At 42.5% G+C, this 15,103-nt stretch overlaps 1 protein-coding gene across 1 annotated transcript in view; it reads left to right on the forward strand.

The window, feature by feature from the left end:
- Positions 1 to 6,454: 6,454 nt before the first annotated feature.
- The window catches only part of LOC135196907 (juvenile hormone esterase-like), a 462,912-nt gene continuing 454,263 nt past the window's right edge, over positions 6,455 to 15,103 (forward strand). Inside the window, exon 1 of the mRNA XM_064223722.1 lies at positions 6,455 to 6,633. Within this exon, the coding sequence (XP_064079792.1) occupies positions 6,457 to 6,633 (177 nt within the window). The 5' untranslated portion in view covers positions 6,455 to 6,456. The remainder of the gene's footprint in view (positions 6,634 to 15,103) is intronic.

Below are 15,103 nucleotides of genomic sequence, written 5' to 3' on the forward strand. Positions count from 1 at the left end.
TCTTACTTCACAGAATCTTCAGATTCATATTGCAATTTGAAGACAAAGGAAGGTAGCTCAAAATACGAGCTATTGAAAGGTAAGAAGTGATTTTAGTGTTCACAGTGCAGTGGAGGGTGCGTTCTGATCGGCTGTTTCGCTCCCAGGCCTAGACCTCTTCCAAGCTCACATACCCCAGAGTAGAAGGAAAAAGTCGAAAGCCTTACGGAGGTTATGGAGAATCTCCACCGATCAGGCGTCCCCTCGGCAGGATCTGTAGAACGTCCCAGACTGCCAAGTTCGCCATTGGAAAGGAGTCCTAATTAGTAGAGGGTGCGTCCGATCGGCTCTGTCTCGCTCTCAGGCCTAGACCTCTTCCAAGCTCACAAGCCCAGAGGAGAAGGAAAGTCGAAAGCCTTACGGAGGTTATGGAGAATCCCCACCGATCGGGCGTTCCCTCGGCAGGATCTGTAAAATGTCCCAGACTGCCAGGGATAGCCATTGGAAAGGCATCCTTTAAAAAGTGCGTCTCTTCTTCCGTTTCTTCATCTTGCATCCAAAAAGACGAAGAATGTACATGTTTGGAGTTCAGACGATCTGGCTCGTTCTCTGAAAACTAAGAGAACACTGAGCGAGAGGCTGAGAGCCAGCCAGCAAGCTAGCGCGAGCCACGTTCCAACAGCCAGCAGCGAGCCGCGTTCCAACAGACTAGCGCGAGCCTTGTTCATACAGATAAACGCGAGCCGCGTTCCAGCAACTGAGCGCAAGCCGCGTTCCAGAACTTTTTTCTTGGCGCAAGGCGCCTTCAAAGAGAAAACGGACGGCTAGACTGAGGAGCTTTATAGTAGAGTGGCAATCAGAAGGATGCTTCCATTGAACGTTTTCTGGCAAGAGGCTCGTATAAGAAGGCTAGAGGCGCTCGGAACTATCAGGGCGCACGGGACCTTCCACGCAAGCGGAATGTTCCAGTAGCGAGTCTCCTTTCTAGTGTGCGGAACATTCTAGGCGCGCGGAACTATCCAGACGCCAGGCGTCAGAATATTCCAAAATCTTCATTTGAGAGAGGTCAGTCGCGAGACTCCTCTTTGAGTTTTTTAACTTGAGCAACTTTCCCCTGACAAATGTGCAAGATGTCGCACAGGCGGCCATTGCTTTTGTCAGAAGGATTCTGATACTAAGAGAAGCCCCTTTTCATTATTCAGAAGACTCCTGTATTAGGCAGTTCCTCTCATTGCGGACTCTTTCCTTCATCCATGCTCTTCCCTCGTTTTGAGGAGGCAAGAGCTTTGGGAGTTTTTCTTAATAAGAATCTCATCGACGTTTGGGTATGATGGCGGATAGGAAATATCTACTTCCTTCCGTAAACCCTAGTGATGACAGGAATTCTGTCTCTTCCGCGATTTATGAGGAAATCACGAAGATTTAAAGAGTTCCTGGATTAACTTCCTTCCTTAAGGATATATATATATATATACTCTTTCTATCGTTCTATTAACGAAAAGAACAAAGATAGTAGAAGGTAGTAGAGTATCTGCTGGATGAGAATACGATACGGTCAAATCATAAACACATACCGTAGTTACTTCTTTGCTGTGCAACTCAATTACCAGTATCCTTCTACGACTTTCCTAGGAAGGACTACACTTAAAGGGATTGTTAAGACAACACCTACTTAGCTTCAAGATTTATCGAAGTCTTGTTTCGCTTAAATATGCTTTAATAAGAACTTCCTGAAGTTCGATAATAATTTTATAAGATTCCTTTATTAAATGGAGTAGCTGGCAACTCTGGAAGAGTAGGCCAGACGGCTAACAACGGAGACTGCTTTCGCTTAGAGCCTGAGACCAACGCAGTACCATGTAGGTGTCAGTCATGAGCGTTCGGGGTTTCTCTCTCTCTCCTGCGGGATGGAATAACTATCCGTATCTCTCCCCTACAATCGCGGTCTTAACCTCGGATTGAGGGGATAGTTAAGCTAACATAAATAAAATATTGTATGCCTTTTGCTAAGAAGCTTTCAATAAGAGAGATAGTACAACCTTTCAATGCTGTTTACCGTTGGTAACATTATTAAAGGATTCTATCGCAGCAGAACATTATATTATATAATGCTCTCAGGCTTACGAAAGCATAGCTTATTAGAGTACCTGCTCAGAAGAAGATGGATGAGTCGGATGGGAAACATTCTCTTTGTGGCAGAACTTGTTTCCCTGAATGGACTATACTACGTATATAAAGTTTTTTCCTACTAAGAACGGAATTAACATGTGAAAGGATGTCGGGTACCATAAAGGCACAGGTGTTCTGGCACATAACCTAAAAAGAATTAGAAGGAAGCGCCAACCTGGCGCAATGCGCCAGAAGCGCCAGCCTGGCGCAGTGAGCCAAGAGCACCATCCAAGATTTTCTCGTTTTAGCGAGTTATTAACCTAAGAGCCCAGTAGCCTCTCGGACACCAGGCTCGGTAACGGCAAGATTCGTTCCTGATTTCGTTACCCATTTAATCACTTAGGCCAATTCCACGACTCTCTCATATCGCAAAGAGCATCGAGAATCTCTTTTTTTTTTTTTTTTTTTTTTTTTTTTTTTTTTTTTTTTTTTTGTTTTTTTTTTTTTTTTTTTTTTTTTTTTTTTTTTTTTTTTTTCGCTCCTGCTCGCGTTAACAAAGAGAACCTTCTCGATCGACGATAATAACTGTTAACATGTTTAACATTTATTGGAATGAGTTGTGAGAACCTGCGGAAAGTCTTCTTCATAGATCTCTTAGTAAGGTAGAAGACGAACAGGCTTCCTATTGACTGCTTCTTTTCCTCAAACCAAGAGAGGTAGCAATATACGCCATCTTTATTTTTATGCCTCATTTTGGCCTTAGAGAGGTTGGATTCACAGAGGTCACGTTCTTCTCACAGCATGTTTTGGAAGTCTTTTTCCAAGACAGTCTGAATATTCTATCAGCATCTATTATAAATGGACCTTAACAACCTCTCCACTCTGAGTCTGTCTGCTTGCGGACTGACCAGAAGTGGACATGAATGAGAGGATTTTTCAAGGTAAATGACAATAGTCATGGACAAGATATAGAATAGCTGCAGATCGTGCTAGAGGGAATGAGGAAACTGTCCTCTTCCGATACCTCTATGAACCACATAGCGGTTTTTTCTTCCCTTTCAGAGGGAAGAATCACCTTTGTATATATCTGCTATCAAAGAACGCAGTAAAAGGCTATACTCTCTCTCTATAAAGGGATTGGAGATAGCAGAGGATTAAGATCTTTGGGATCTTATACGATACCTCAATATGACATGAGTAGGATATCATGTACTTCTAATGGGATCTTTTTTGTGGCCACAGATTCAATGTTCCGACAAGATGGAACTGCTCCTCATCAAACTTGTTTGAGAAATTTTTATGAGGGAATTCTTTGTTTCTCTTGGTCCCAAACGATCAAGAAGACACATGAATTTTTTGAGCATTTGAATCTCGCATCAGATTCTATGGAGATTAGGCAAGGGTTCTTTGCCAGCTAGTATGTATCCTATCGTATACTGGATGTAGCTGACTACAATCGCCTCCCCTTGCCGGAGAGGCCAAAGCTCAAAGTGGAAGAATTTCTTCCACCCTTCTCCAGTCTTGTGATTTACTATTGTGGATGTTCAGGACTTCGGACAATGTAGCGCCAACCAGGAGCCTTATGCTAAAACAGGCGTAAAAAACGCCAGAGGCAGACAGCCCCAAGAACACTGTCATTGTCTGATGAGGAGAAAGACCGGGCCTACAACCTGACACAGATGCGCTAGATGCGAACATATAGGACAGATAAGAGTGTCCGATGTGGACATTGCCAGACATCCTCGAGAGACTACCAAGCTCGAAGCTCCGGCAAGTGGGGAGGAGCCAACCAGGCGCGAGGCGCCAGGCAGGAGCGAGGCACCAGGCAGGCGCGAGGTACCAGCCAGCCGCGAAGCTCCAGGCAGGCGCGAGGCGCCAGGCAGGCACAAAGCGCCAACCTGGCGCGAGGCGCCAGCCAGGCTCTAGGCGCAAATCTCCAGCTAAGGCGCGAGGCGTCAACCAGATGCGAGGCGCCAGTCAAGCGAAAGGTACCAGACAAGCGCTAGGCTCCAACCAAGAGCGAAGCACCAGCCAGGCGCGAGGTTCCTGTCAGGCTTCAGGCTTCAGACGGGAGAGATCCATTTCAAGAAAGCCCTGGTCTTCTTTGAAACATAGAGATCTCCTAAGCACTTCATAAGTGACTAGATTCCTTCAAACAGCTGAGAATTAAAAGCGCAGGAAGTGCGCGCTTTTGCAAATTCTTGTTCTTTACATAATAATATGTCATATAAGACATATTAGCTGTGTTGTACGGTAGAGGCAACTCTGTGTTGACTTCTCATTACACAAAGGATGTCAAGTTAACCTACGAGAGATCCTTCTCTTTTGGTTTATATGTTTCTGCGGATACGTTACTGGGATAAGGAGCCGACACTGATCCTTAACTTTGAGTTAGTTATTTAACTCAGTGAAATTATTGGGGTTTTTGAAAGGAGTGTGGGGATAACTCTTTTCAATTTGAGCACGAACCCTCGTGTTAGGATCAGGTGATCGGGATCGGTGTTGCGCTCCTTCATAAGGTGTATTGTCATAGAAGTGGTCCAGTACCCATTGACAAAGTCCTTTCAGGCTCTGCCGAGTAAGCGGTTCATACCCCATCGGCAGACCCACAAGAACTCTTAGCCATAGATCACATCTCTCGCTAAAGTCTTGAGGTGATGCAGGCTACCGGGCAACAGCCACGAAGTCTACCACCTATCAGATAGGAACTAAGGTTTATTTATACCTACAACATACGTTGTTTACCTCTATTCCATGTTAGCTGTCTCTTACCCTCCACCAAAGGGTGTCAATCAGCTATGTATATATCTGACAGGTAAGTTGATTGTATGAAAATGATATTGTTATAATACAATAAAGTTTCACTATACTTACCTGGCAGATATATACGATTAATGGCCCACCCAGCCTCCCCGCAGGAGACAGGTGGGAGAGAGAAAATATGAATAGAAAACGGGAATGGTTCCTAATCCTGCCACCCAGGGCAGGACGGTAGATCACCTGACCTACCTGCAGCGTGTGCCGCGAAATTTGAATTTCTGTCGGGGACGACTGAGTCTTAGCTATGTATATATCTGCCAGGTAAGTATGTAAAATTTGCATATAAATCACGATAAATAGAAAAAATTCTACATTTGGTCAATTTTAACTCTGCTGAAATGGTTGAAAAACGCAATTTGTAAGCTAAAATTCTTACACTCTAGTAATATTCAATCATTTACCTTCATTTTGCAACAAACGGGAAGTCTCTAGCACAATATTTCTATTTATGGGTTGCTTTGATTGTTTTACAATTTGTTTTATACCAAAATCATCGCTATTTATTGTACAATACAACGGGAAAAAAAAACTCGTTAGCTTCAACCGTTTTGCTCACAGCGCAATTTGTATAAATTATAAATTATATATGAAAATTTTTTCGCTCTGTCATATATTCCAATATTTTATATGATAATGATATTGTTTTTCATTTCTGACGGTTGCATACTAAACTTCAGTCAATGACAAGAAAAAGGAGCCCAAAATGAACTCTCAATGTTGACAATTAAGCATGCTGTGATTTAAAAAAAAAAAAAAAAAAAAAAAAAAAAAAAAAAAAAAAAAAAAAAAAAAAAAAAAAAAAAATTCTGCTTCCGCGCTCACTCCCGAACCCCGTCGTCATACGGGAGACACTTTCGGAAATACCGGCTCAGTGTTTAAGGGTTAACAAGTAATTACATTATAGAAGTGCACCCTCCTCTGCTTCCATGAACATAAGAGGCATAAACAAATTGAAGTAATTTTACTAGTTGTTCCTTTCCTTCCCAAAATTGGGTGGGGCTAGTCACCTAGCCACTAGAAAATAGTATGACCAGTGAATTTCAAAGTTCTAGCTGCTGTTTCTAGATACTTTTAGCTATGTAGTAACTTAATGTGTAACTATATGTGAAAATCTAATTTTATTATAAAAATGTCCTTTTTATCTCAAAACGACAGGTGATTCGTGGTAGAAAAATACCAGGTTTAAAATCTGTAATTTGAATTTGCTTTTGTATTTGTACCAATACAATTTGTTGGTGAAATCATGGTGTTTTTTGCACAAGTATATTTTAAGTAGTGTCATTTAAAGTCCTCACAGGATGTGAATTTTTATAGGGAGCAATGATTATTTTGATCTTGATGTGTGTAGTTTTGATATCGAAGTTAATAATGCCTTTGAGACAGAATATTTTGGTAATACTTTACTGAATGTGCTAGGTTGACTTAAGAATTATTAAACTTAGGATGGTTTATTTAGGATACTGTATTAAATGTAGTAAATTAGGTTTTGATAGATTACTGTACTTGGCACATTAGTTTAATGCAGTATCCAATAATTTGCAGATGAATATGTTACTGAAGGTGGGTTTTATCATATTTCTTCAGTCAGTATCTGGAGAAACTATAGAAGTAAAATACAGTCAAGGAACCATTGGTGGTGTTCAAGAAAGATACAATTCTCGAGAGTTTTATGCTTTCAAAGGCATCCCATATGCTAAACCTCCAGTTGGAAACCTGAGGTTCAAGGTAAGATAAAAATTTACAAGTATCTGCCCATTGAATTTTATAATTACAAGTACATACATGTTCACAACAAAATTGTGTGCTATATAATTTAATGTACTGTACACAGTACAGCTATATTTGTGTACACACTAAAATCTGATATCCAAGTGGCCATGGGGCATTGTCATCAGAAAATTTTGATAACTGAATTGTATTTTCAGCCAAACTATTTTATTTAGCTCTCATTTTAACCAATTTATTTTATTTAAAAAAAATTTTTATGTACGATAATTACAGTTTTTGAAAAACTGATAAAGGAAGAAAAGTTCTGATTTTCTAGATGTTTCCATACATTCAACTTCCCTGTCAGATATATACTTAGACTCCGTCGTCCCCGACAGAAATTCGAATTTCGCGGCACACGTACAGGTGGGGTCAGGTGATCTACCGGCCCCTGCCACTGGGTAGCAGGAATATGGGAATCATACCGTTCTAGAACCAGATTTTTCTCTGTCGTACCGGTTCTAGTAACATCGTTGCTAGTTCCTCCTGACTTTGACTTTCGTGTTTCATCGCCATTGATCTTCTAGACTGATATTTTGGTGACGTATTGGATCTCTGGCCTGGCATACGATTTTGTGGACTTTTTTGGATTTGGATTTGGATTTTTCTCAGAATGTCTGACTCTAGTTTTTCGTTCAGTGTGTGTGTGGATGAAAGTTGTAATGCGAGACTACCGAAAGCTTCGGTAGACCCTCACACTACTTGTATGTGTTCCCAGTGAAGTGGAGGGTGCGTCTGATCGGCTCTGTCTCGCTCCCAGGTCTAGACCTCTTCCAAGCTCCCAAGCCCAGAGGAGAAGGAATGTCGAAAGCCGCAGGGAGGTTTCAGAGAATCTCCACCGGTCAGGCGTCCCCTCGGCAGGATCTGTAGTAGCGTCCCAGACTGCCAAGGACAGCCGTTGGAAGGGCATCTGAAACAGTGTTTTTCTTCATCCGATTCTTCTTTAAAGAAAGGATGGAGTTCGGACAAGCTGTCGAGACCTTCTAAAAGATCTTGGAAGTCACCAGCTTTGGACTCCAGCCCGGAAGATTTCCCGGAAGAATATCCATCGGAAAAGAAGAGAAAGGAAATATATTCATCAAATCCTCCTTCCCCTAGATCAGATACGGAGAAAGAAGATGCAGCTACGAAGATCCTAAGGGAAATGCAACAACAGATATCTTCGTTGGTTGGAGTTTTGAAGAAGGATCCTCCCAGGAGAAAGGATCGCTTCCTTTCCGTTAAAAAATCCCATCCGGTGGAAGTCTCTGACAGCTCGGACGAGGCGCCTGCCAGTATTCATAAATACAGAAAGGCGCCTGGAGTCTCCAGCCGGGCGCCTGAGGCGCCTACCAGCCACGATAGACTGTCCAGGATTGATACATCATCCAAGCGCCAGGCTCCAACCAGGCGCCATGAACCAGGATGTCCATCTTCATCGGACATGGAGTTAGAAGCGGACAGAGAGGCTCCTCTTTGGGACTTCTCGCAGGATCAGTTTTCGCCTGACAGGGTCTCTAGACGTCGCACAGGCGGCCGTAGCCCTTGTCAGGATGTGGCTGATTCTGTGAGAGGTTTTAAACATTCAAGACCTTCTCCTGATAGGGACGCTAGTTGTCGCACAGGCGGCCATCGTCCGTATCAGGATAGTCTTAATGCAAGTAAAGGCAAAGGGCAAGATCGGCCTTCTCCTGGCAGGGACTCAAGACGTCGCACAGGCGGCCGTACCCCTTGTCAGGTTAGTCGGTACTACTAAGAGCCCCTCACCTTGCTTGAAGAGGAGTCCTCCTCCGGTTGCGCACTCTTCTCCTAATGTCACTGGTCAAGATTTGGAAGATGTTTCAGACTCGGAAGCAAATAAGGGGGCAGGTCTTTCAGACTATAAGACCTTGGCAGCCCTCTTATTGAAAGAATTTGGAGAGTCTCTGAGTCCTGCTGCCACTCCTTCTCCTCGGTCTTTATTCTCAAGCACGAAGACTTCAAAGTCTTCCTCTTTTTTGAAGATGCAGCCTACCATCTCAATGAAGAGGGCTTTGCAGGCTTTCGGGAATTGGCTTAAATCCAAAGAGGCAGCGGGGAAGACTGTGTTTACCTGTCCCCCTTCCAGACTATCGGGAAGAAGAGGGATTTGGTATAACACGGGAGAAGCAATGGGACTCGCTCTTCCTGCTTCTGCAGACGCAGACTTCTCGACCTTAGTGGACTCGGCAAGAAGACACACGCTTCCATCTGCTAAGACAAGCTGGACTATGTCGGAAATGGATCTCCTCAAGGGAGTATTCCATGTCTTGGAAGTTTTTAACTTCCTAGACTGGTCCCTTGGGGCTTTGGCCAAGAAGACGCAAGACCCCGATTTCTTGGAACCCGAAGTCCTGCATAGTGTGCTCGCCTGTATGGATAAGGCGGTTCAAGATGGATCAGCGGAAGTGGCATCCCTTTTCGGGGCAGGAATTCTAAAGAGAGCTGTCTTTAGCTCATTTTTAACAAAAGCAGTCTCTCCAGTTCAGAGGGCGTCTCTCTTATACGCCCCTCTGTCTAAACAGCTCTTCCCTTCTCAGTTAGTGAGGGATATTTCTCACTCGCTGACTGAGAAGGCAACACAGGACTTGCTAGTACAATCAGCTAAGAAGTCAAGACCAGCTGTTCCTGCCACGAAGAGGGAGCCAAGAAGTACTCAGCCGCCCTTTCGAGGGAGCTCATCAGGCCGAGCCCCTAGGAAAAGAGAAGTGGAAAGAAGAGGAAGGTCTTCTTCCATTAGAGCAACGAAGAAGTCCAAGTGAGATACCAGTCCTCCAAGCACCAGTGGGGGCCAGGCTGCTGAAGTTTTCAGAAGCGTGGGCCTCGAGACAAGTAGATTCTTGGTCTCTGGAAGTAATCAAGAAAGGATATCTCATCCCCTTCAGAGACAGACCTCCATTGACGACGACACCAAGGGAGCTGTCGGCGAGGTACAAAGATCCTGCAAAAAGGGAATCCCTGTTGGGACTAGTACAGCAAATGTTGGAGAAGGAGGCCATCACTCCCGCGGCTTTTACAATCGCCTTTTCTTAGTGTCAAAAGCTTCGGGAGGGTGGAGGCCTGTGCTGGACGCGAGCGCATTGAACCACTTCGTGGAGAAGACAAAGTTCTCCATGGAGACTTCCAACTCGGTCCTTGCGGCTCTGCGTCCAGGAGATTGGATGGTCTCCCTCGACCTTTAGGACGCTTACTTCCACGTCCCCCTGCATCCTTTGAGAAAATATCTTCGATTGATGGTGCAGGGAAGGATTTACCAATTCAGGGCTTTGTGCTTCGGCCTCTCGACGGCTCCTCAGGTGTTTACGGCATTGATGAGGAACGTAGCAAGATGGCTACATCTGAAGGGGGTGAGAATTTCACTCTACTTGGACGACTGGCTCATAAGAGCAAAGTCAAGACAGCAGTGTTTGGAGGACTTGGAAACAACTCTGGATCTAGTGAAATCTCTAGGATTGCTCGTGAACCTCGAGAAATCTCAGATGATCCCCAGCCAGGACATTGTCTATCTGGGGATTTGGATGGATTCTCGGGGTTTTCGAGCATTTCCATCCCAAGAAAGGATTGTTCTAGGATTGGAGAAGATCTCGGCCTTCCTAGAGAAAGAGCGAAGCTCAGCGAGGGAATGGCTCAGTCTTCTGGGCACACTTTCGTCGCTAAAGCAGTTCGTTTCTCTAGGGAGGCTGCACATGAGACCTCTGCAGTTCTACCTGAGGAGAATGTGAAACAGGAAGACAGGAGAACTGACAGATTCTTTTCCTCTACAGGAAAACATCAAGAACCACTTGCGATGGTGGTTAGAACCTCTGAGAAAGAACGAGGGAGTGTCCTTGTCTCTGCAGAACCCTCGCCTAGTGTTGTTCTCCGACGCCTCTGAAACAGGATGGGGAGCAACACTAGGGACAAAGGAAGTGTCAGGCATCTGGATGAGAGAACAGATGTCCTGGCACATAAATGCGAAAGAGCTTCTAGCCATTCATTTGGCTCTGAGACGTTTCGAGGACGAAGTCAGAGGTGTGGTGGTCCAGGTCAACTCGGACAACACCCACGGCTCTGGCATATATCAGAAAGCAGGGGGGGACACACTCTTTCTCCCTGTACGAGTTAGCAAGAGCTCTATTAATAGGGGCGGAGGAACGAAAGACATTACTCCTAACAAGATTCGTTCAAGGAGGAAGGAATATAAGGGCAGACAGATTGAGCAGGAAGAACCAGGTCCTTCCTACAGAATGGACCCTTCATTCAGAAGTATGCCAGAAGCTGTGGTCTCTATGGGGGAAACCTCAAGTAGATCTGTTTGCGACGTTCCTCTCCAGAAGGATGGAGAACTTCTGCTCGTTAGGGGAGGATCCCAGAGCCCTAGCAATCGATGCCCTTCTCATGGATTGGTCGGGCATAGATGCGTACGCGTTTCCCCCGTTCAAGATACTGGGGGAAGTAATAAGAAAGTTTGTGTCCTCGGAAGGAACGAGGATGACACTAATCGCGCCCTTTTGGCCCGCTCGAGAATGGTTCACAGAGGTACTGGAATGGACGGTGGACTTCCCCAGATCTCTTCCCGAAAGGACAGATCTGCTCAGACAACCCCACTTCAAGAGGTATCACAAAAACATCCACGCTCTCACGACTGCCTTTCGACTATCAAAAGATTGGTCAGAGCGAGAGGCTTTTCTCGCAAAGCTGCAAAAGCAATTGCAAGAGCACGAAGATCCTCTACCATGCGTATCTACCAATCGAAGTGGGAAGTCTTCCGTAGATGGTGTAAGGCGAAGAAGCTGTCCTCCTCCGATACCTCTGTGACCGAAATTGCCGATTTCCTTCTATATCTGAGAGAGGAATCTCAATTGGCAGTATCTACAATAAAGGGGTATAGAAGCATGTTATCTGCTTTGTTCAGGAACAGGGGCCTGAACATTGAGGATAACAAAGACCTTCATGACTTGATACGATCATTTGAAACATCAAAATCGAAGACTTCACTTACCCCTAGCTGGAACCTAGACGTGGTTCTTAAATACCTCACATCAGAGAAGTTCGAGCCTCCTAATCAAGCATCCTTCAGAGACATTACGAGGAAATTATTTTTCTAATGGCTCTCGCTACTGACAAAAGAGTTAGCGAATTGCAGGCTCTACACTCGAGAGTGGGATTTAGAGGAAACTCTGCAGTGGTATCTTTCCGGCCTTTATTTTTAGCAAAAAATGGAAATCCTTCGAGACCTTGGCCCAGGAGTTCTGAAGGTAAAGGACTTTCTCAACTTGTGGGAAAGGAACTTGAGAGGTCATTATGTCCGGTTAGAGCCTTAAAATTTTACCTGCAGAGGAAGAAACAGCTGCAAGGTTGCAATCAAAGTCTGGTGTGCGGTTAAGGACCCTAAGAGACCGATGTCAAAAAATGTCAACAAGAACATGTCGATGAAAAACATCTTAGCAGCTACGTACTGGAGGTGCAACTCTGTGTTTGCCTCCCATTATTTAAAAGATGTAAGGGTAACATACGAGAAATGCTTCTCTCTGGGTCCGTATGTATCAGCGGATACAGTGCTGGGTGAAGGAGATAAGACTGATCCTTAATTTTTGTTTATTTTTGTTTAATTTTGATTTTAAAATAAATTGGTGTTGAATTTTAAGGTTGTTTGAAAGGTGGTTGGGGATAACTCCTTTTAATCTTAGTACTAATCCACGGTTAGGATCGGGTGATCGGGATCGGTGTTGTACTCCTTTGTTATGCCATTAGGCATAGGTGTATTGTCATGTAAGTGGGTAAGACCCCATTGACAATGGCCATCAGGTTCTGTCGAGTAAGTGGATAAGACCCCATCAACAGTCCTCACAAGAGCTCTTAGCCATAGGTCACATCCTCGCTTAGGCTCTTGAGGCGAAGCAGACTTCTAAGCATTAGCTATGAAATCTTCCACCAAAACAGGTAGGAACCAGGATATTTTTTATTGTTTATTACCTACAACGTATGTTGTTTACCTGTCTAATCAGTAATTAGCGGTCTCTTACCCTCCGCCAAAGGTGTCAATCAGCTAAGTACAGTGGGGCATCGCTTATTCACGGATCAGTATTCACGGATCCAGTTAATCACGGGTTTTTTCTTGGACCGCTTCTCATGCTACATCACTGGTATGAATCGCTGCATCACGGGTTTGTCGTGTTGCGTATGCGATGTTTTTCGGTAGGCTAACCCTCGGCCGTGGTCTGATAACTACCAACATTCATTTAAAGACTCATATAATGATATTAACTGACAATAAAGGTAATAAAACCGTTCTCACCTAATATATTATTGTCCTATCTTCGAAATAAATAGCCTATTCAAGGTTTATGTACGACGTCCATTGGTAGGCTAAGCGTAGTTGCAGTGCGATAACCACCAACGTACACAAACAGATTCACATTATGATATTAACTGACCAATAAAAGGTAAGAAAACCATTCTTACCTTATATATTATAGTCATATCTTCATAATAAATAGCCTATTCAAAGAATAATTCCACATCATTGCACTCAACTTATCGTCGGAGTGGCCAGCCACAAAATGTAAGCATATACCTTACGAAAATGGTTTATGTATACGGTTGCGTTCAAAGCGACATTTTTTGTTTGATAAACTTTTAGAAATTTTAATAGTAGTGGTAGTGTAATTACAGTAGTAATAACATTAAGGCTAAAATTAATTCGAACTTCATTATTATTTTGGCAGTATTCGTATATAACTTCTCTGAACAATGAAGTCATACAAACGCTATTTGTCATAGATTATCGTAAGTATTGCTGTTTGTTATTGGCGACGAAGCGTAAGTGAAATACATAAAAGCATTTTTTACCTTATATATTATCGTCATATCTTCATAATAATAAGGCTATTCGTGGAGTAATTCCATATCAGTGAAATCAATTTTATCTATGCGAGGCCAGCCAGCTGACAAAAATGTACGTACGTATATGAAAATCAAATTATGGTAGCGTTCACAGCAAGATTATCTTTCGAAATTTTTATAGTACTATTCATGCTACGTAGTAATAATGTTTGGAATATACGTTACATTAATTTTCAATACAAAATATCATCGTTATTTTGGTAGTGAATAATAGTTTAGAATTATCATACATACACTGCATTGTTATGGGTTTGTGGCAGTGACAAAACAACCAAAATAACGTTCTCCTTTAAGTCGTCATATCTTCATAATAAAAAGGCTATTCGTGGAGTAATTCCATATCAGTGAAATCAATTTTATCTATGTGAGGCTAGCCAGCTGACAAAATGTACGTACGTATATGAAAATCAAATTATGGTAGCGTTCACAGCAAGATTATCTTTCGAAATTTTTATAGTACTATTCATGCTACGTAGTAATAATGTTTTGGAATATACGTAACATTAATTTTCAATACAAAATATCATCGTTATTTTGGTAGTGAATAATAGTTTAGAATTATCATACATACACTGTATTGTTATGGGTTTGTGGCAGTGATAAAACAACCAAAATAACGTTCTCCTTTAAGTCAACGCGTTTAGGAAAAACATGACATAGAATCGACTTTGCGACTTCGTTCACTTTGATATTTTTAACGATACAATAACTATCATTTGTACCATCTTCACATAAGTAATTTTTCGTAAGATATGTGTTGTTGCAAAAGCTAGTTTATACATAAAAGGCTTTTATAATTTAAGTCCTCTTAGATATACATATGTACCCAAACTCTGTGGGGAAATTTACTACTGTTTCCTCGGATATTGAAATACTTTAGCATCATTCAAACACTTTAATAATATAATGCATAAATACTAGGCTATACATATTTACATCGTATACAAATACTACATACAGTTATATACACATACTTTTATATACAAAGTTAACAGTTATATACACATACTTTTATATACAAAGTTAATCATATGAGTAGTGATCAGACGACAGCTGTGCACTGGACTACGTACGTACTACTTGGAAGATAAAACAAAAAAAAATTTTGTTGTTAGTCGCCGGGGATAGATTAACATCTTTCCAGAGGTTAAAGAGCTGAATTTTGTTTTGAAGGTATGTCAACCGCGTTAGTAAATAGGTATTATCTTCTAAAGAAATTTTTTTTCTCTTCTTTTTGCGGAAGAATCTTCAAGCCATTTTGCATTCAAAGTAATGAGAAGGAATCATTCTATTCTTCATGAAATCAGTAAAATACTTACACTAATAAAAACTAAAACTAGTACTGTATGCAAAACACACACATCATCGTTAGCTTCGTGTGTAAACGTTCATTCTAAGAAATTACAGAGTAGTATAACTGACACCTGATTGGTTGGTTGGTAGCCATGGAGATCTGTTATCCAATGACTGCCCTCTGCTTCTGTTCTATTCATAGACATATGCCATGGATGGCACTAGGTTTGAACGTTACCATGTTCGTGATTTT

Source organism: Macrobrachium nipponense, chromosome 18 (assembly GCF_015104395.2).
Source record: "Macrobrachium nipponense isolate FS-2020 chromosome 18, ASM1510439v2, whole genome shotgun sequence".
NCBI lineage: Eukaryota > Metazoa > Arthropoda > Malacostraca > Decapoda > Palaemonidae > Macrobrachium > Macrobrachium nipponense.